The 22,882-nt window shown below is 37.3% G+C and overlaps 3 protein-coding genes across 3 annotated transcripts; 2 read left to right on the top strand and 1 right to left on the bottom strand.

Annotated features, from left to right (window-relative positions):
- Nucleotides 1-4,392: 4,392 nt before the first annotated feature.
- LOC101676466 (olfactory receptor 51G1-like) lies at nucleotides 4,393-5,373 on the top strand. The gene has a single exon (XM_004768259.1). It carries the CDS (start codon nucleotides 4,393-4,395, stop codon nucleotides 5,371-5,373), a length of 981 nt encoding a protein of 326 aa, XP_004768316.1.
- Nucleotides 5,374-15,774: 10,401 nt separating this feature from the next.
- On the top strand, nucleotides 15,775-16,734 carry LOC101676163 (olfactory receptor 51L1-like). The gene has a single exon (XM_004768258.1). It carries the CDS (start codon nucleotides 15,775-15,777, stop codon nucleotides 16,732-16,734), a length of 960 nt encoding a protein of 319 aa, XP_004768315.1.
- Nucleotides 16,735-21,481: 4,747 nt separating this feature from the next.
- On the bottom strand, nucleotides 21,482-22,408 carry LOC101675871 (olfactory receptor 51G2-like). The gene has a single exon (XM_004768257.2). It carries the CDS (start codon nucleotides 22,406-22,408, stop codon nucleotides 21,482-21,484), a length of 927 nt encoding a protein of 308 aa, XP_004768314.2.
- Nucleotides 22,409-22,882: the final 474 nt, after the last annotated feature.

Raw genomic sequence — 22,882 nt, forward strand, 5'->3', positions numbered from 1 at the left:
ATGGGCAATTGTATGATCTTAAGATCCATATACCCTTTATTTTATTTAAGACTTTAATCAGTTGGAACGTGTCCACTCCTACTATGCATTTAAGCTAAGCTAGCTATCAGAGATAAAGAGCTTCTTTGAATTTGTCCACCTAAGTCTCCCTTGGGCATTCTCTCTTCCAGTGGAAATCCCCACTATCTCATCCTGAGCCACATTCATCCCTCAGGCCCATGGGTTCCTACTCCTTAAGTAGTATTAGTAGCTATAGTTCCCTCAGGCTTCCAGGAATCCTGTATAACCAGGAGAACCTAAAATCTTCTTTCGCCTCAGATAGATAAACTGGTAACCTCCTATGTCCTTTAGGAAACACTGTCTACATTTGTGAACTCTGAGCAAGAAAGCAAAGCAGTGAATGTTCATTAAGTGATGGGGAAACAGAAGTGGCTATAGATTCAGGTAAGTTTGTTATAGGGAAGGAGGGCTAATCTTGGAGGAAAAACAATGATCAATTTTTCAATGGAAAGGAGGGCAGAAAATTTGGGGTAAAGAAAAGAAATTGTGGGTAGTTGGAAATAAGGATTGAAGTGAGGTGAAAAGGGGGTTTGAAGGAAAATAATGCATAATGTGGCACAGTTATGTGAGATTAGATATGTTGAGTGTTTTAGGTAAGTGAACAGGTAATAATTGAACAGAATTATGAGAAGGATATGTAGATTATTTTATAGGGAAAAAGAAAGAATATCTGTGCTTTGATGAATGAGGGTAACAATAATATGTATTGAGGTCAGAAATAGTAAAGCTATCTGAGAGGCACTCTGGAGGATTTGAGCACAAAGGTAAAGAGAAAGGGGAGTAGGGACAAAATCAGATGTATCAATCCATCTCCCTTTCCCCATACACTGGAAAGAAGGATCTTATTAGTAATGACTATGACTTTCCTTTCATTCTGAGATCAGTAGGCAGCAGTTAATAATTTTATAAACAGGAATGAAGGATGCTTGGGTGGCTCAATCAGTTAAGCATCTGTCTTCTGCTCAGGTCATGATCCTGGGGTCTTGGGATCAAGGCCCACTTCAGGCTCCCTGGTTGGTGGGGAGCTTGCTTCTCCCTTTCCCTCTGCCTACTGGTCCCTATGCTTGTGCTCTCTCTCTCTCTGTCAAATAAATAAATAAAATCTTAAAAAAAAAAAACCAAAACACAGGAGTGATTTACCTTGTCTATGTCTTTCAGAATTGACTGCTGTAAGAAAAATTGATTTGAAGGAATGAAACAAAAAAGGGAAGACTTAGGTGAGTTAAATGGCTAACAAAATAGTTTAGAAGAGACATCATATCAGAACTAAAGAGAATAGTTAGTTAAATACTTTGGATATAGAAACAAGAGGACATATTGATGGGTGGATGGGAGTAAAAAAAGGTTTGAATAATCAAGGACAATACTTAGTTTTTACATATTATCAATTACACAGCATGAATTACATTTACTAAAATAGAAATATTAAGGCAATTATCAAGAATTCTTTCTTGGCCATGTGATCTTTGATGTGCCTTTTAGACACACAGACAGAGATATCTAGTAGACCATTTCTTATTTCCCCACTATTGTTGGAGATTCTTTTTTTTTTTAAGATTTTATTTATTTATTTGAGAGAGAGGCAGTGAGAGACCATGAGCAAGGAGAAGGTCAGAGGGAGTGATTCTTTTTATTTATTTTGAGAGAAAGAGAGTGAGAGAAGGGGGCATGGCAAAGGGAGGAGAGAGAGAAATTTTTTTTAAGATTTTATTTATTTATTTGACAGACAGAGATCACAAGTAGGCAGAGAGGCAGGCAGAGAGAGAGGGGGAAGCAGGCTCCCTGTCGAGCAGAGAGCTGAAAAGGGGCTTGATCCCAGGACCCTGAGCCACCCAGGTGCCCTGAGAGAGAGAATCTTAAGCAGGCTCTGTACCTTGCATGGAGCCTGATGTGGGGCTCCATCTCACAATCCTGAGATCATGACATGAACCAAAATCAACAGTCAGGTGCTTATCTGACTGAGTTACCCAGGTGGCCGTAATTCTAATGATTCTTATGTTTGCTCAGTAACATTTCTGGGCTTCAGGCTACTCATGTGTAACATGGCCTCTGTTGATCTGATATAAATAGTTAGTAGTTCAAATATAATATATATCTATAAATAATTTTTATTATGTCAGTTAGCTACTGTAAGGTATGTGATTAGTGTTTTTTTTAAGATTTTATTTATTTATTTGACAGAGAGAGATCACAAGTAGGCAGAGGCAGATAGAGAGAGAGGAGGAAGCAGGCTTCCCGCTGAGCAGAGAGCCCAATGCGAGACTCGATCCCAGGACCCTGAGATCATGACCTGAGCCAAAGGCAGTGGCTTAACCTTACACTGAACCACGCAGGCACCCACATGATTAGTTTTTGATGTAGTGTTCAATGATTCATTAGTTAAATATAATTTTAAGGAGTCTACAAGTACTCTTGGACATTGGGATATGATTATAACTTATGTAGTTATCACTATTCATAACTTCGAATGAATCATTGCATTCATTATGAGAAATAAGATATAGATGGTTAAGTGACCAGGGCTTTAGTCACACATGTATCATGTGTGGCAAAAAAAAATATAGATTGATAAAATATAAGCTAGTGAAGTGTCTGAAGAAACTGAATTTGTTTAACACTGCTTTGGCATTCGTGACTGCATGTGGTGGTAGGCTGGAACTCAAATGTTGACCAAGCTAGTCACATGGCTATAGGAAGCAGACAGGTGAGGGAGGGAGGTGAGGGAGTCACTATCCAGGGAAATCACCATCTACATGAACAAAACCCTGAAACCAAGATTTATGAAAGCTATTATTGTACCTGTGTGGCTTCCGGCAAACCACTTCAGTCTCTAAGCTTCGGTCTACATATCTGTAACAAGCCTCTATTTTGACATTATTGGAGATATTTTACAGTACAAATATGATCATTAATATGTAAAAATATGGGGCACCTGAGTACCTCAGTGGATCAAGTCTCTGCCTTCAGCTCAGGTCATGATCTCAGGGTCCTGGGACTGAACCCCACATCAGGCTCTCTGCTCAACAGGGAGCCTGCTTCCCCCCTCTCTCTCTGCCTGTCTCTCTGCCTACTTGTGATTTCTCTCTCTGTCAAATAAGTAAAATCTTTTAAAAAGTGTAAAAATTCAAATTGAAATAGAACTGGGGTAAGAACATTCATAAATTATTTAATGTAATCATCTATATTCTATTGTGAGATAGGGTTTGTTAACTTTGTTACTGAAATACATTCAAACTAAATGAACAAAGAAGCTAAAACAAGAAAATCAGGAGGTTGTCACCAGATTGAATCACAGTCTAAGGATGTCAGGGGTCCTAACTTCATTCCAAGGCCATAGGGACAGTTAGGCTGAGATTGGTGGTATTTTTCCTGCTTCTGTCAGAGATGGCCCAAGGCCATGTGTAGACAGGAGCATTAGAAAAGGAGCTGCAAGTTCCAATGACACCAAAAAGGTGGCTCCAGGATCAATGAGGATGATGTAGTTCACAATTCAATTGCATCAATGGAAAAAATGTTAACAATTCAATTAAGTAAAATCCTGGCCTGGCTGCAGTTTAAGTACACGTAGATGAACCTTGGTAGACAATATGAAATGGAAACCAAGCTCCAAATACCTGTGATTGAGTAAGTGAGGATAAGTTCTATTTACTCTTGGATGGGGTTCTGGTTCCCATTTAAACCAGTTTGAGGACTCATTTATTTCACTCTCTAATTGGTAATCACATTGCTGCATATACAATGTTTTTGAAGTATCCATTTATATCTCATGATATGATTTGATGTATCTTATGGACTCTTTTCTATTAGAGATAGCTAACTCTATACATTTATTGCCTATGCTTTTTCTGACATTCCTTCTAAATTATTTCCATCCAGTTTCCTTGTCAGAGGAAAATGAATGCTTAACATGGAGAGGTCTTGGCAAATATCCTTGCTTAACATCATACACAAAATGAATGACAAGTAAATGGTGACTCTAAAAGTAGATAGAAACAAACCAACTTATAAAAATATCAGTAGGAGATAGGAGAATATATTACAAATTTAGGGAAGGGAAGAGTATTCTGTGAATGACTCAAAATCCAGAATCAATGGAAATAAAAGGTTGACAGAAAACTACATAACCATAATACACGTAAAGAATTAAAAAGTAATATATTAAAAGATGATGGTGTCTTTGGATAATTTTAAAAATCATTTTACAAACTGTACAGATACTGCCTCTACAAAGAATAAGAGGAAAAAAAAACTAATGTAGAAACATAACTTGCTATCTTCTTAATGTTGTGTGTTTCTCTTCCTTCTAGGAGACCACATTCTTATGGTAGGAAAATGGCTACTTGGGACACCCTTTTAACCGGTTCTAACTCCAGTACTAAACAGTTTGTTTCATTCTACCTCACTGGGATTCCTGGCTATGAGAATGTTAATCACTTTATTTCCATCCCTTTTTGTGTGTGCTACCTGATTGGGATAGTGGGCAACTGTACAATCCTTCACATCATCCACACAGACGAGAGTCTCCACGAGCCCATGTACTATTTCCTGGCCATGCTGTCCCTCACTGACATGGGCATGTCATTCTCCACCTTGCCCACAGTATTAAAAATCTTATGGTTTGATGCTAGGGAGATTGAGGTGAATGCTTGTGTGGCACAGATGTATTTTATTCATACATTTTCTCTGATGGAGTCAGCTGTGCTTCTAGCCATGGCTTTTGACCGGTATGTTGCCATTTGTGATCCTTTGAGGTACTGCAGCAAACTCACTCCACAACGCATTATCTATATAGGGGTCTTCATTATAATCAGATGCTCCACTGTCCTCCCTGTTATTCTTGTTCGTATTCCCACATTTCCCTTCTGTCACTCCCATGTTCTCTCCCACTCTTTCTGCTTACATCAAGAAGTCATCCAGTTGGCCTGTGCTGACATCTCTTTCAACATTTTATATGGCTTGTTTGTTGTTGCATTTTATTGGGGTGTAGATTCTCTAGGGATCTTGTTATCTTATGCTTTCATCCTCCATTCTGTGCTAGGCATTGCATCCCAGAGAGGGAAGCTCAAAGCCCTCAATACGTGTGCTTCCCACATTTGTGCTGTGCTCATTCTGTATGTGCCCATGATAGGGCTATCCTTAGTGCATCGCTTTGCAAAACACTCCTCTCCCATTGTCCACATAACCATGGCCAATATTTACCTGTTAGTTCCACCAGTACTTAACCCAGTCATTTATAGCATCAAGACAAAGCAGATTCGCCAAGGCTTCCTAAGGATATTAGCGCCCAAAAGGGTTGGACTTGCTCACAATTAGAAGGGATAAGATCCTCTATTATTCTGACCATTGTATCCATAACCTTCATTCTGAAGAAAACCAGCTTAGAATTTTTTGAACATATTTGGTATATAGTAAGTGCATGATAGTTAATAAATTCTACATATCTCTATAAGAAAAATATTGTAATTGTGTCTTTCATTACTTCCCAGCTTTAAAGCATCTCAAAATCCTGATACAAAGAGGTTTAATAAGAGGAAATTCATTTCAACCAAAACATTTGTGGAGATACTTTTTGTTCAGGTTTGGAGAGAAGCCCAATCTCCCATGTTAAAACTAAGACATACAGAATTTAATATTGCAAAGGTAACAGAGGTAATATGTAGTAAACTGGGCACTGGTAACTAGGAACATTTTCTTTCAAATGAAACAAAGTAGACCTCATTCTTCAGATTTTGAGCCAAATCATAATAAAATGGATGTTTCAGTTTAGATATAGAATAAATAATTTCTTTGTCTGCTTTACTTCTGTTGGAATGAATGTCAGAAAAAAAACTTGGGCAATGAATGCATTGGGTTAGATTTCACAAGACCAATCAACACTTCACACTCACGGGGCTGTATATTCATGCTGAGTATAAATGTATCAAACCCCCCTGGTCAGTGTACACTCATATGAGGAAAAATGTCTTCAGAACTTTAAGCAAAATAGAGAAAGAGAGATGCCAAAATTTCCCAAGACTCTTGCTGTCTCATCTAATTCCCTAGGAAAGAAGAGAAAACAAATTTCCAAATTGAAGCTTAAAGTGTACACTCTAATGGGACAATGGAAATGCATCTGAAGTAATGAAAGAGCATTCAAAGAGAATCTAAACTAATTATTTTTCACTCTAGTACCATAAAGATAATGAAACTCTGAATGCTGGTATTTTCTTGCATCTGCTGTCTGCTGTGTGTCTTATCTTCTCTCAGTGCCCACTTTTGTAACTGATGTATTTAGGAAAACTAAATATGCAGTGATTAATCTGAAGTTTTCTTTCTTACACTTCTCTGAGGTAACCCCCAATTTTGAAAAAAGAATTACGCCTGATTAATCAAAAAATGGACATCAGATTTCTTGTAAGAAAACAATGAAGAAAAATGACATGTTAAAAATTCAACACTTAATAAAATCCAGATAGTGATAGTCCTGGTGATCCACGCAGAGATGGTAAGGGATAGAGATGTATACACGCATGTGAAATAGATATTTCTCTTTCAGATTAATTAAGAATTTGTTAGGAAACAGACACCACACTCAAACTGGATAATTTCAAGAATTTGATAAAAGGGTCAGGATTCATTGAAAATATGTTGGCAAGATTTAGGAACATGAGGAAGGTTTATATTTATAACTATATCTATATCTATATTTGTATTTATAGTATTCTGGATGAGAAGTTTGTTACCATCACTAGTCCTATTGAGGCAAAGGAAAAAGAATTTACCCAAATTTAGAAAAGGCATCGTGTGGAGAAGGACACTTGACATCCACTCCCTCTTTCTGTAGAAAGAGGCAACCATTGTGAGGGGTTGGTGGGCTTCCAGAAGAGTTAACACCTCAACTGTATGTTCTTCTGTATTCCTGTTTTCAGCTTCCATCACTGACTAAGTCAAACCAGAAGCCAGAGATTGAAAGGAGCTATTCATGCAGTTCATTATGGTCAGGACAGAAAGCAGAGTAGATTTGGGAAATAGAATGAGCATGCCCTTGTCACAGAAACCATTTTGCCTTTCATTTTTATATCCACTCTCAGGCTTGTGAACCTAGATAGTACTCTACCCATAGCTCTAAATGTGAATATTTGCCCATCACATTTTCCTCATGATAGTGAATCATTCAAAATTGAACTTATGACTTAAGGTTGTCAAAAATGTTGGCAGTGGAAAACAAAATTAATTCCTTATTTTTTCCACTGTGTATCTGAGGAATATATATAGACCATACAGAAAAAGAGTATGGATGCAATGACTATTAAAAACACTTTAATTTGGGAATCCTTGATTATATCAAACTTACATGATACCAAACTGATTTAAGTTAAAGAAACTAAAGTGTAAGGAGAATTATGAAGCATCCAGTGCCAGTAAAGGCAGTAAGTTTAAATCATTTGTCTGGCAATTCCTCAATATGTTTGGAGATGGAACTGTGAGCGTTTTCCTATTGTTACAGTATAAATAATCTCACATTTTCATAGTCTATCAGTGAATGATAAATTTCTTTAGTAATTGAGTACTTTTTCTGTAGGAAGACTATTACTTATACTGAGGGCATCAGTTTCTTAAAAAGCCAGTTCTCAATTGAAAGTAGTAAATGCAGCAGTGACTGAAGATTACTGAGTCACTGTGACATATGTGCAATAGAAAACACCCGAGTTCAGTGAACACGATAAAGTTGTCAGATGTTTTTGTTTGTTTGTTTGTTTGTTTTCAATTTTCTTTCTTTCTTTTTTCTTTATTTTGTTTGTTCTTTCTTTCTCTCTTTTTTTTCTTTCTTTCTCTTAAATTTCACTTAGTTAACATACAGTGCAATACTGGTTTCAGGAGTAGAATTTGGGGATTCATCACTTACATATAATACTCAGTGCTCCTCACAACAAATGCCCTCCTTAATACCCATCACCTAATTAGCCCATCCTCCTACCCACCTCCATCTATCAACCCTGTTTGTTCACTATCATTAGGAGTCTATTATGTCTTGTTTCCTTCTCTCCTTTTATTTCTTTCCCCCCTTCCCATATGTTATCTGTTTTCTTTCCTAAATTCCACACGAGTGAGATCATATGGTATTTGTCTTTCTCTGACTGACTTATTTCACTTAGCATAATACACTACCTCCATCCATGTTGTTGCAAATGGCAAGATTTCATTCTTTTTGATGACTGAATAATATTCCAATATATATATTATATATCATACACACACACACACACATGCACATATACCACATCTTCATTATCCATTCATCAGTTGATGGACATTTGGGCTTTCTCCATAGCTGGCTGTTGTTGATAATGCTGCTGCAAACATCAGCGTATATATAGCACTTTATTGTATCCTTTGGGTAAATGCTTACTAGAGCAATTCCTGGATAGTAGGATTGTGCTATTTTTAACTTTTTGAAGAACCTCCAAACTCTTCTCCAGAATGGCTGCACTGGTTTGCATTCCTACCAGCAGTGCAAGAGCGTTCCCTTTTCTCTGTATCCTCACCAATACTTGTTGTTTATTGTATTTTTTAATTTTAGCTATTCTGAAAGATGTAAGGTGGTACCTCATAGTGCTTTTAATTTGTATTTACCTGATGATGAGTGATGTCAAGCATTTTTTCACGTGTTGGTTAGCCACTTGGATGTCTTCTTTGGAAAACTATCAATTCATGCCTTTCATACATTTTGAATTTATTTTTGTATATGGTGTAAGAAAGTGGTCCAGTTTCATTGCTCTGCAGTTGCTGCCTAGTTTCCCAACTCCATTTGATGAAAAGACTGTCTTTTTTCCATTGGACATTCTTTCTTGCTTTGTCAAATATTAGTTGACTCTAGAGTTGTGGGACCATTCTGGGTTCTCAATTATGTTCCATTGATCTAAGTGTCTGTTTTTGTGCCATTACTATACTGTCTTGATGATTACAGCTTTGTGACATAGCTTGAAATCTGGAATCATGATGCCTCTATTTTTGTTTTCTTCTTTCAGAAATGCTTTGGGTATTTGGGGTCTTTTGGCATTCCACACAAATTTTAGGATTGTTTATTCCAGCTCTGTGAAAAATGCTGGTGTGATTTTGATAAAGACTACACTGAATGTGTAGATTACTTTGGGCAGCATAGACATTTTGGCAATGTTTTTTCTACCAATCTATGAGCATGGAATGTTTTTCTACTTATTTGTGCCTCCTCATTTACTTTCATAAGTGTTCTATGGTCTTCAGTGTACAGATTTTTTGCTGCTTTAGGTAAGGTTTATTTGTAGGTATCTTACTGTTTTTGGTGCATTGCAAATGGAATCGATTTCTTTTCCTGCTGCTTAGTAATTGTTGTATAGGTATTTCTGCACGTTGATTTTATATCCTCCAATGTTGCTAAATTCTGGGAGAAGTTCTAGAATTTTTGTGGTGGAGCTTTCAGGTTTTCTACATAGAATAGCATGTTGTCTGCAAATAGTGAAAGATTGAAGCTTCTTTCCCAATTTAGATGAATTTTATTTCCTTTTGTTTTCTGATTTCTGAGCCTAGGATTTCCAATACTATGTTAAATGGTAATTGTGAGAGTGGAAATCCTTGTCTTGTTCCTGACAATAGGGGAAAGGCTCTCAGTTTTTCCTCACTGAGGATAATATTAGCTGTGGGTCCTTCAAACATGGCATGATGTTCAGGTATGTTCCATCCATCCCGACTTTTTTGTTTTTTTTTTTTAATTATTTCTTTTCAGTGTAACAGTATTCATTGTTTTTGCACCACACCCAGTGCTCCATGCAATCCGTGCCCTCTCTAATATCCACCACCTGGTTCCCCCAACCTCCGACCTCCAACCCCTTCAAAACCTTCAGATAGTTTTTCAGAGTCCATAGTCTCTCATTGTTCACCTCCCCTTCCAATTTCACGCAACTCCCTTCTCCTCTCCATCTCCCCTTGTCCTCCATGCTATTTGTTATGCTCCACAAATAAGTGAAACCATATGATAATTGCCTCTCTCTGCTTGACTTATTTCACTCAGCATAATCTCTTTCAGTCCCGTTGATGTTGCTACAAAAGTTGGGTATTCATCCTTTCTGATGGAGGCATAATCCTCCATAGTGTATATGGATCACATCTTCCTTATCCATTTGTCCGTTGAAGGACTTCTTGGTTCTTTCCACAGTTTGGCGACCGTGGCTATTGCTGCTATAAACATTGGGTACAGATGGCCCTTCTTTTCACTACATCTGTATCTTTGGGGTAAATACCCAGGAGTGCAATTACAGGGTCATAGGGAAGCTCTAGTTTTAATTTCTTGAGGAATCTCCACACTGTTCTCAAAAGTGGCTGCACCAACTTGCATTCCCACCAACAGTGTAAGAGGGTTCCCCTTTCTCCACATCCTCTCTAACACATGTTGTTTCCTGTCTTGCTAATTTTGGCCATTCTAACTGGTGTAAGGTGGTATCTCAGTGTGGTTTTAATTTGAATCTCCCTGATGGCTAGTGATGATGAACATTTTTTTTATGTGTCTGATAGCTATTTGTATGTCTTCATTGGAGAAGTGTCTGTTCATATCTTCTGCCCATTTTTTAAATATGATTGTCTGTTTTGTGTGTTGAGTTTGAGGAGTTCTTTATAGATCCTGGATATCAACCTTTTGTCTCTACTGTCATTTGCAAATATCTTCTCCCATTCCCTGGGTTGCCTCTTTGTTTTGTTGACTGTTTCCTTTGCTGTGCAGAAGCTTTTGATTTTGATGAAGTCCCAAAAGTTCATCTTCACTTTTGTTTCCTTTGCCTTTGGAGACATATCTTGAAAGAAGTTGCTGTGGCAGATATCAAAGAGATTATTGCTTATGTTCTCCTCTAGGATTCTGATGGATTCCTGTCTCACATTGAGGTCTTTTCTCCATTTTGAGTTTATCTTTGTGTATGGTGTAAGAGAATGGTCGAGTTTCATTCTTCTACATATCAAGAAAGGATGCTGTATTTTGTTGAATGCTTCTTCCTCATCTATTGACAGGATCCTATGGTTCTTTTTTCTTATTAATGTAGTGTATCATGATGTTTTATTTGTTAATGTTGAACTACCTCTTTAGCCAGTGATAAATCCGACTAGATTATGGTGAATAATTCTTAAATTCTCAAGTACTTTCTCAAGAACTCTTGAATTTGATTTTCTAGGTTTTTTTGTTTTTACTTTTGCTTTTTTATAATTTTTGCATGTATGTTCATCTGTGATTTTGGCCTGTAAGTCTCCTTTTTATTGGACCTTGATTTTGGAATCAAGGTAATGCTAGCATTCAAGAATGAGCTTGGAAGTTTTCCTTCCATTTCTATATTTTGAAACACTATGAGGATAATAGGTATTAACTCTTCTTTAAATGTCTGGTAGAAACCCCTGGGAATCAATATGGTCGTAGATTTTTATTTGCTGGGAGATGCTAGCCATTATAATTACACCAATATTGCCAAAATCAACACCAGAGTTGGAGAAATTCATAGAAGACCACATTTTTAGAAGTAGTTTCTGTACCAAACAGGGCTGACATTACAATTGCAACATCCATCTAATTATAGATTTCTGATTATTCAGTAATGCACATGCCACCCTGTTGTTTCTCAATCCCAAATAGAGATTCAGGAGTCAGTATTGTTGACAAAGAGAGAGTTTTAAAAGTTAAGTAAAAGCTTCTCCTTTAGACATAAAAACACTTTTATCTGTGTCATTAGGAAGAATTCAGTGGCACAGTGAAGAAAATACCACCAGGCAATCAGATCTAAGTGATAATATTGGTTTCATTGTTTTATATGTGGTTTTAAATAAAGATTTTATTTTTTATAGTGGTTTTAGGTTCACAGAAAAATTGAGTGAAAGGAACAAACATTTCCATATACCCACTGTTGTGTGATTTTGAGGGAAGCAGATCACATAACGGAATCTCATTTTTATGCAGTGTATAATAATAATACTGAACTAATGTCACTTCTAGCTCTTATGGCACACACTCTAGGTCCATACCCTGTTCCAGTATTTAACAAGGTCCTCTCATTGGCTATATTGTAACCAAACACCTTTACTGACCCATCGTATTCTGGATACAAACTAATATTTCATCTCGTGTTGCACTACCTCGTTTGTTCCAGACATTGAAGCAGAAAGCCTTAAAGAATCTCAATAGGATTCTTGCCCCTGTATTCCCAAACTGTCATCCCCTGCTGCAGCCTGAGTGCTGGGGAGAAACCACACTGAACTGGCAGCACTGACAGGGTTACACACATTGTGCTGCATTTATCCTGGGGTTTCCTGTCTCAAAGGACTGGAGGAAGACTTATCTGATCCTTCTTGCTCTGAGAATTGGAATGGTCTCTAATGACAAGAGGTACTATTCTGCCAGGTATGTGAGGCTTGGCGACAATGAAAGCAGGAGGTAAGAGGGAAACACAGAGGGGGACCTGAGAGACAAAAGAGAGGAGAGTGGACACCCAGAGTGTGAGGAGGAGAACCAGGAGACTGTTCTGGAAGGAAGAGGTTCTCAGTTCATCACAGGACATAATTTTCACCAAAATACCTTCATTGTTCATTCTCATTCTTATAGCATTCAGGCCAGCCTCAGCCAGACTTTTCAGATTGGAATTGCTTGAGATCCCCTAGATCTTTATGGTAGGTGGTGTCTATGTCCCTGGGCAGGATGTGATGTTTACATGGGGGTGACAATTTATTTTTCTGACATGACAGAATGGAGATTCCAGAGTGATTGAGATTGTATCAGATCACCTTCAAAGACTCCAAGAATCCCAAATATCAGTGCTTTTGATATGACATTAATTGTGACTCACAAATGTAAACCCCAAATTATAACTCCTTTCAGTCTTTGAGTATATAAACTAAGTCCTCAAACACCATCCTCCTCTTCTGAGGAATGGTAGAAGACATCACAAGGCCATGTGAATGAAGTTTACATTACAGGATCAGAAGTAGTAGGAGTTGGGCAGTCAAAATGAAGCCATGTCAAAATACAAGGAGTTGTGGGATAATAGGCAAGGCAGATCGTAGTGAATACATGGAATATGGTGAATATTTGTTGTTGTGGCTACTTCAGAATACTAACATGGCTGCTCAGATTCCAAGCTCATGGTAGTCCCAAATCTCATTGCTTTTCTTCAAGAGACTTCCCATTTTATCCTGAAATGTATCTTTTTTTTCCTCAAATTGGCAATGAATAGAATGAAAAGTATATAAGTAAAGCTATCAAAATTACCAGAAGAATTTGGGGGTAGAGTAAAAGAGCATGAAGCAGTTTGTACCTATGGCAATACTGAATTTTTCACTAGATGGCACAGAGATGAATCTGATATCTTTCACTTCACTCAGCTGACCTAGGTCACTTTTGTGAGATGCCCACTCAGGGGTTTCCTCTCTGGAAGGATACTCCAGAGTCTCTTCATCTCTTACTTCCTTCCATTACACTTCAAAGAAATATTGTTGTTGTCATTGTTGTCTTCATCATTATCACCATTATTTTATGTTCATTATATGTAAGGCTCTAGGCTAAGTATTTCAGCCACAGGATCTCCTTTATTCTGAAGCAAAATTCTGTCAAATTGTTTTTATCTACAGTTCACAGATGAGGCTACTTTGCTACAGGGGAAAATCAGCAATTTGTCCCACTTAAAAAGTGAGGAAGCCTTGGAACCAGAATATTCCCGACGTGGATAGGTTTGTGGAAGCAGAGGGAGAATCTGAATGAGGGGAATGGTGGACAGTTGTTTCCTAAAAACTCAATAGAAAGTCATAGAGATGATAAAGCTGCTTCAGACTGGCCTCAAGCTTAGGTATCTTCCAATTTTAAATTAAACTTCAAGTTCACCTCTTCATGGCAAAGGGAGAGAGCCACAATAAAATTGGAGAAATGGTCTGAACTAACTAAGCAGCGAGTTAAAAAGAAGGCATATTTCTACATTTGGATTAAGGATGAGATTTGGAAAATAATTAACGTTAAAAAGGAGTAATATTGGAAAATCTGAGCATTGAAGGTAACCAGTGGAAGTATAGAATGACAGAAAAGAAGGTAAGGGAGACAATCCCAGGGTAAGAGAAGCAAGAATTGGGGGTGGTCATTAGCCACACAGATTGAAATATATAGGAGGACCATAGGCAACAGGTCTTACAATATGTGACAGGTTTGAATGTCATGGGAGTAGTCAGAGACTGAATTTATCTCTGGCATTTGATTTCTTGATAATGGTTCTTCCATTTTTTAGAAAATTATGATTAGTAATCATTCCAGTAAAAACTGCTGAATTCAGGTTTTATCTGTGTGGAGCTAGAGAAGATTGAAAGAGATTTTAAGTTCCCAAGGAACAAAGTAGACTTTACAAAACAGAAAAAGGCCAATTTATCCATTTGAAATGGGAAATACCCTGTCTCCTGGATTGTAAATTCTCAAAACAGCATTTTGGTGAGCAGGAATTCTTGGCAAGTGATGGGCAAGTGAGATTTTGAGACGCGTTTTCTTTCCTTACTTCAGAGATGTTTTTCTGGACCACAGAAGAAATACTGGAATCTTTTGGGAGAAAATATATTTTCTCTTTTGTTCTGAGTAGGAAAGATTTAATATCAAGTTTAGATGGTTTTTTTGAACATTATAATTTTTGTTATCCTATTTTCCCTTGTTTTTGCTTTGAAGCATGGGTTTCTACTCTATCTTTCCTTATAGTACCTATTTTGTGTGTGTGTGTGTGTGTGTGTGTGTGTGTGTGTGTGAAAGGTATCAGTCTCTAAATGACTGATCAGATCTGAAACTTAAGAGAAAGAAGGTTTTGAATTTTTAAAGTCAGAGTCAGACAGTTATGTTTTGTTTAAATCGTATATTTTCTTACAGTAAGAACATTACATATAAAATTTCATATTTCATTATTATAATTTTTAAATTCAAAATGGGAGGTCGGGGTACCAGGTGGTGGGTATTATAGAGGGCACGGATTGCATGGAGCACTGGGTGTGGTGAAAAAATAATGATACTGTTATGCTGAAAATAAATAAATGAAAAAAAATTGTTTTAAATAACTCTATTTCACCTTATATTTAGCTCCTAGCAATGCTAGTCCAGCACCAGGCCTCTAGCTTTAATTACACAATGAAAGATATATGTTAGTAAGATCTCTGCTTATGTTAATAAGTACTGCTGACCCATACTTGCTTGAATCCTATAAAGATACCTCACATGGTGTTCTAGTACTTATTGAAAAAGCTGTGTTGTTTAGGCAGAATAAGGCATCATATGTAAATCACTGAAGGAGTCATTAAAAAAAAAAAAAAAAGACAAATGTTAAGATCCGTACCCCTTGCCAAGAAAATTCTGGAAGAAAATTATAAATGAAAGATGTTAGCTAGAAACATTTAATGTGTGTTTGGTGCCTTAGGAGTGTCCTTAGAAGAAGATCGTCTGTATGTAGACAGGATGTCAAAGGGTCTTCATTTGAGAGGCAGGAAGAAAAGTCCTTGTGGTAATAAAGTAAATGTTTTACTTAACTTGCCATTCCCAGCAATGCAATGAAAAAAGACAGAGCAAAAATGTGGAGATGAATGGAAGAGTATTTACAGAAAGTGCTGAAGTTTCACTGTTTTGTTTTGCTTTCCAGGCTCAGATGCTGATCTCATCATTGCCCTCCCCACTGGAGTGGGATCCTGAAACTGGGTGGTGATTTAACAGCGAGCTCCATGGCAAACATAAACTCCAGTAATACCCTGTCCTCCACATTCTATCTCACAGGTATCCCCGGCTATGAGGAATTTCACCACTGGATATCCATCCCATTCTGTGTCCTCTACCTTGTTGGAATAATGGGCAACTGCACCATCCTGCATATTGTTCGGACGGACCCCAGGCTCCACGAGCCCATGTACTACTTCCTGGCCATGCTCTCCCTCACTGACATGGGCATGTCCATGCCCACAATGATATCACTCTTCAGGGTGTTGTGGTCCATTTCCAGGGAAATCCAGTTCAATATCTGTGTGGTCCAAATGTTTCTTATTCACACTTTCTCCTTCACAGAATCATCTGTACTCTTGGCCATGGCCTTTGACCGCTATGTGGCTATCTGCCACCCTCTACGATATGCTACCATTCTCACACCAAGACTTATTGCTAAAATTGGAATTGCAGCTCTGCTTAGGAGTGCCTTTGCCATGATTCCACTTCTGGCCCGGCTGGCCTTCTTTCCTTTCTGCCACTCCCACACCCTTTCTCATTCCTATTGTCTACACCAGGACATGATTCGCCTTGCCTGTGCTGACACCAAGTTTAATGTTATATATGGATTGGTTTTGATCACTGTGCTGTGGGGCATGGACTCTCTGGGTATTTTTGTGTCTTATATGTACATTCTTCAGTCAATATTAAGAATTGCATCACGTGAGGGGAGGCTTAAGGCTCTTAACACATGTGCATCCCACATCTGTGCTGTACTCATCTTATATGTGCCTATGATTGGGCTCTCTATCGTCCATCGTTTTGCCAAACACTCTTCCCCACTTATCCATATCTTCATGGCTCATATCTACTTATTGGTCCCACCTGTGCTCAATCCAATCATCTATAGTGTGAAGACCAAACAGATCCGCCAAGGAGTCCTCCATATAGTTTTCCCCACAAAAGTCAGTTCTACTGTGATGTAGACATGTCCCAAAACAATAATAACATCAACAAAATGACTTAAACACATACTGATTTTTGTATTCTAGGTATGTTAGCATCATAGTTGCCAATAAAAGAGTAAATAGCAGATATAAAGGCCACAGAGCATCACGAGAAGGTCCTAAAGGAGGCAGTTCATGTCTACTAGACCATACAGCTTGACTTAATGTGTTCTTTACAAATTCCCTTTAAATATGAATATTTTGGAGCAGAGTGTGTTAGAAATCATTTCCATCTATTCCCTTCAATTTTTAATCCCAACCACTTGCAAGATGAGCATTTATCTATTAATTTTCATGAAATATATTAAACCCATGTATCTTTGTTTCCTGATACTCTGTGTTGTCAGAGAATTTAATATTACCTTTCTTGTTTTATCAGTGTCTTTGTATATCTACTTTTTCTTTCTTTCTTAACAGTGGAAAAAATCTTATCTTGACATAAGAGCATATTAGGACTTGAAGCAGAAGTTATCATTCTTCATAGGGCATCAGCATCATCTTTTAAAAGTTTATACACATATTCTGCCCTTTATGAGGTTATTTTGTTTCTTTTTTATTAATTTTTATATTGTGCTAGTCATCATATTATATTTAGTTTCCTTAGCAATAGAAAGGTCCAGGGCTAGTGAGTACAGCAACAAAGACAGGTAATGAAATTTTTATAACTAGTTTTTGAAAGATAAAATTCAAGGAGAAGGGAGTTGAGAGAAATTGGAGGGGGAGATGAACCATGAGAGACTGTGGACTCTGAGAAACAAACTGAGGGTTTTGGAGGAGAGCGGGGTGGAAGGTAGGGTGATCCTGGTGGTGGGTATTACTAAGGACACGTATTGCATGGAGCACTGGGTGTGATGGATAAATGATGAATTCTGGAACACTGAAAAGAAATTAAAAAAAAAACTCAAACAGGTATTCCTAGTGCTGGCTTTCCTTAGTCTTCCATGGTGGAATAAATATCTTTGGCTTTATTTGGAATCCTTAAGACTTTTATTTCCATAGATCTATTTCCCTTTATCAAGTGACCCGCCTGAGCAGGCACTGCAATCGATTTGTTATTCCCACAATGATTTAGCACAGATTCCCAATTTCTTTTTGCAATTTATAGAGAAGAATAAGAGAAGGAGATGCTATTGGTTTACCTAAGTTTCTTTTTTTAATTATTATTATGTTATGTTAGTCACCATACAGTACATCGTTTTTGATGTAGGGTTTCATGATTCCTTGTTTACATATAACACCAAGTGCTCCAAGCAATACATGTCCTCCTTAATGCCCACCACTTGACTAACCCATTCTCCCACCTTCTCCCCTCTGAAACCCTCAGTTTGTTTCCCATGGTCCATAGTCTCTCTTGGTTCTTCTCCCCCTCTGATTTCATCCCCATTCATTTTTTCCTTCTTTCTCCCAATGTCCTCCATGCTATTCCTTATGTTCCACAAATAAGTGAAACCATATGATAATTGTCTTTCTCTGCTTGACTTGTTTCACTTAGCATAATACCCTCCAGTTCCATCCATGCTGTACAAAAGTTGGGTATTTATCCTTTTTAATGTTTGAATAATATTCCATTGTATATATGGACCACATCTTTATCCATTTGTCTGTTGAAGGGCATCTCAGCTTCTTCTGTGCTTTGACTATTGTGGTCATTGCTGCTATGAACATTGGGGTGCCATGTGGCCCTTTTTTCATTACATCTGTATCTTTGGGGTAAATATATAGTAGGGCAATTGCTGGATATTTGGATAATTGGTCATTTGGATAATTACTTGGTCACAGAGTAGCTCTATTCTTTTTTTTTTTTTTTTTTAAGGAATCTCCACACCATTCTCCAAAGTGGCTATACCAACTTGCATTCCCACCAACAGTGTGAGAGTGTTCCCCTTTCTCCACATCCTCTCCAAAATTTATTGTTTCTTGTCTTGTCAATTTTTGCCATTCTAACTGGTATAAAGTGGTATTTCAATGTGGTTTTGTTTTGCCTTTCCCTGATGGCTAATGATGTTAAGCATTTTTTCATGTTTCAACTAAAGTTCATGGGAAACTCCAATAATGTTCTTTCCTTTGATCATTTCTGTTACTATATATGATCCCAATCCCAAGACACAGCTTCTAATGGTCAAGTGATAATTGTTCATGTGTATGGATAAACCACCTTAATTAGGAACAGAGTATATAAAACTGTCATTACTAGCCATGATTTTTAGTGTCAATTATATATGAACAGACCAAAGAAATATACACATTATTAATTAAGAGGAGTCTACTTTATAAGTTTACTTGAGGGAAAAACAACAATTGACTTATTAAATGTTGATGAGTCAGACAAGTGACAATTTATTGCAGTGGTTAGAGAATACAAGTAAGATGAGATTATTCCTTTCATGAAGACAAATAATTATGATGCTTTTCAGTGGTTATAGATATAAAACAGTGCAGTTTATCTTCATATATATTTTTATTTTCAGGTTAATTATATTTGTACCTTTAAGTACTCCTTGAATCTGAAGTCACATACCCTCTTAATTCAAAATGTTTTAATAAATCACCCATTTTATTAATTTTATGTTTTAAAGACTTTACTTATTCTTTTTTATATATTTATTTGAGAGTGAGAGAATATGTGTATGAGGGGGTATGGGACAGAGGGAAGGGAGAGAATTTCAAGCAGACTCCATGCTAAGCATGGAGTGGAGGCAAGACTGGATCTTATAATCCTGAGATTATGACTTAAGCCATAAGCAAGAGTCCCATCCTTAACTCACTGAGACACTTAGGAACCCTAGTAAGTTACCTATTTTAATTCATCAATCTGAAATTATCATGAAATCCTTCTATTAAAACCCATGAATATCTCATCCACCAAATTTGGGAAATTATTAAGTATCAGTCAGAAAACACTAGATAATATAAAACTATGCTGCATTTTCCACCAAGAAACATTCCAGGCAGGGTTCAACAATATGATATTCATTTAGAATGTTCCTATGTGCCAAATATAGGTCTCAGCCTCACCTTTGCTGTTGATCTCACAGAGTCATGTCTAATCACAAATATCCTGTAGTTCCAAGAGATAAATCAGCAATGCAACTGCTTTTCCCTATGGTCCTTAAGATTATGTAATTTATTCCTTGTTTAGATATGACATTGATTTTTTTGTCTAATTTGTAGATTATGTCACAAATAATTTGGGACTATATATTTATTTCTTGATTCTTTTGATATATATTTTGTAAATCACATTAATGCTGGGATTCTTATTGGTATGGTTACTCAGTGAAAGATACATGTTAATGAAAGAGATACATATTCTACAGTAAAAAAAAAAAAATAATAAGAAAGAAAAAGAAAAGCGTTTCCAGGGTAAGATAAGGACATTGAGTTCAAAAAATAAAAAGTTCTGGAATGATAAAAAAGATGAAAATGACAAATGACAAATAAAAAGAACCATGGCAGAAAATCTCCATTGGCTTTCCAGAGTGTCTAGACAGAATGTATGGGGTTAGCATTAGATTGTTTACAGGCACACGTGAGACAATGAGTTAAATTTACAAGACCTTACTTTACCTTACAACCATTTAAAATTACCATGAATTTCCTGTCATATCCAGAAATCTTTGTAAGTATAATGTTGTACAAATCTATTTGTTGTTTTTTTTTCCTCAGTAAATACAGGAAAGTTATAGAAATCAGCAATTTCTCATTAAGGTATCAGCATTTCTCATGAGATGAGAAATATATAAGCCCCTGTAGCCTGTGGGAAGTTATAGTACTGGCTCATGAGGATCTCCTTCTTATTCTTGCCAGAATATGCTGCAAATGCAACTCACCTGAGGGAGTTATTTCTCGTTCTTGCCGTTATTTTAACGGCAAGGTTTAAGGTTTAAGGTTTTTACTCTTTGAAGGTAAAAACTATTTAAAGTGAGTACTGTTCAAATAAATGTATCTTCCCTGTGAAAAACTTCTCAGCAGCACACTCCCCAATTGATACTGAGTGAATAGCCTATTTTTACTTAAGTTTAGTTACATAATTTCATGAATCAGGAGAATGCTAATTAGCAAATAAAAATATGAGATAAGAGGTAGTACCTAGCATGCAATGACAAAAATTCATTTCAGATTTTCAGTCTGTTCTTTAACTTCTGGCCTAGATTTCTAGGCTTTATATGTGTGCCTATCATTAGATGTCAAAGTGGTTGAGTCAGTGCATGGTAAAGTAGGATAATACATTGTAAAGTAATATCTAAATATAAAACTTTCACAAGTGAAAGCTGAGAAAGTTATATAATTTCAAAGGTATCTTGGAAAAAGTCATGGAAGAGACATTCATGGAAGATATCATCAGAAGTTACATTGCAGAATGCATGGGGTCAGATGAAAACATGGCCTCTACTGGATGCCTTATGATTTGCACTCTACATCTTCCAACTAATCTGCTGGTTTCCATGGATATTAGGGATCTCTGACAACATAGATGACTGAGAACTCACCTTTTATTTATATGATTATTTTTCATCTATCTGCACTGAGTTACTTGAGGGAAATGAAAAGCCAAAAGATACTGTTAGTACATTAAAAAACTTCCAGAAGACTGAAAGATAAATATGTCCATGGGGATTGTGAACATAAGAATATTTATCCAAGATATATGTTTCCTCTGCTCAAGTTAGAAGCTGATTTCATAAGGATTATTCTAGAAATATATGTGACCCTAAAGCACTCTCTGCTATAATCTTAAGAGATTACCCAGAATACGGGTGCGTATCTCCTGGGTTTTAACACAGTATACAACAGGGTTGAGAACAGGAGGAATCAGCAGGTATACATAACCCATAATAATGTGCACCAGGGGTGGAACATGTTTCCCAAAGCGATGGATAATGGATACCCCCATCATAGGGACATAGACCAGCAGCACAGCACAAATGTGGGAGACACAAGTGTTAAGGGCCTTGAATTGTTCTTCCTGGGAGGCAATGCTTAGCACAGTGATCAGAATCTTCACATAAGAGAGGAGAATGAGTACAGAGTCTACTCCAAAGGTGATGAGAATGATGATGAGGCCATAGATGCTATTTATTTGGTGGTCAGAACAGGAGAGCTTAATGATATCCACCCAGTAGGAGTGGGAGAGCACATTAGCCTTACAAAACCTGAGTCGCTTAATGAGAAAGGGTCCTGGAAAGATGACAACCACAGCCCGTAGCAGAAGCCCTACACCTATCTTGGCTATGGTGGAATCAGTCAAAATAGTAGTGTACCTCAGTGGGTTGGAGATGGCCACATAGCGGTCAAAAGCCATGGTGAGGAGGATGCCTGACTCCATTAGGGAAAACACATGAATGAAGAACATCTGGATGAGGCAGGCATCAAAGTCTATTTCACGAACATTAAGCCAGAAAAGCTTGAGTAGTGTGGGCAGGGTGGCAGCACAGAGTCCCAGGTCTGTAGCAGCCAACATGGAGAGAAAAAGGTACATGGGTGCATGAAGTGACTGTTCTACCCGAATAACCACCAAGATGGTGATGTTCCCCATTAGGGCAATCAGGTAGAGGGCACAAAACAAGATGGAAATCACTGGATGTGAGTCTTCCAGACCAGGGAAACCACTCAGCAGAAAGGGTCTGTAGGTACTACTATTGAAAAAGACCATGACGTGTCGTTTGGAGTAATCGATAGTCTTTGTGTCCGGAGTAAACCAGTCAGGATTAGCACACCATCAACATGAGCCTTATGTCACAAAGCTGACATTCTGTGGATATGCCGTTGACTATATAAATTCCGTTCACCACCTATTCAAAGCTGTAATCAAAGAGAAACATGCAGGCACTAGTAAACTTTCAGACAAGAGCTCGTAATAAGAAACTTGTATCAGTATGTATTTTCCCCAAATAATAAGACATGAAATATTGTGTAAAAACATAGTCTCTAATTTTTTCTAACATTTCTAATATAAAGTGTGGTATGGTTTCTAGCAGAGAGCAACCTGAAACTTGTTTCAGGATTAAAGTTTAAACAAATAGGAGCAAATTGGAGAAACTCTCCACTTTTCTTATGCTTGTGTCCCCTCTTCAGTCCACTAAGGGAATCAAGTGCTGAAAGTAGGGAAGTGTGGATGTCATCCATA

The sequence above is a fragment of the Mustela putorius genome, unplaced genomic scaffold, assembly GCF_011764305.1.
Source record: "Mustela putorius furo isolate JIRA1106 unplaced genomic scaffold, ASM1176430v1.1 tig00003987_pilon_pilon_pilon, whole genome shotgun sequence".
Classification (NCBI taxonomy): domain Eukaryota; kingdom Metazoa; phylum Chordata; class Mammalia; order Carnivora; family Mustelidae; genus Mustela; species Mustela putorius.

What these genes read in the sequence shown, in the direction of transcription:
- LOC101676163 (XM_004768258.1), top strand. Translation starts at nt 15,775, where the DNA reads ATGGCAAACATAAACTCCAGTAATACCCTGTCCTCCACATTCTATCTC.
- LOC101675871 (XM_004768257.2), bottom strand. Translation starts at nt 22,408, where the DNA reads ATGGTCTTTTTCAATAGTAGTACCTACAGACCCTTTCTGCTGAGTGGT.
- LOC101676466 (XM_004768259.1), top strand. Translation starts at nt 4,393, where the DNA reads ATGGCTACTTGGGACACCCTTTTAACCGGTTCTAACTCCAGTACTAAA.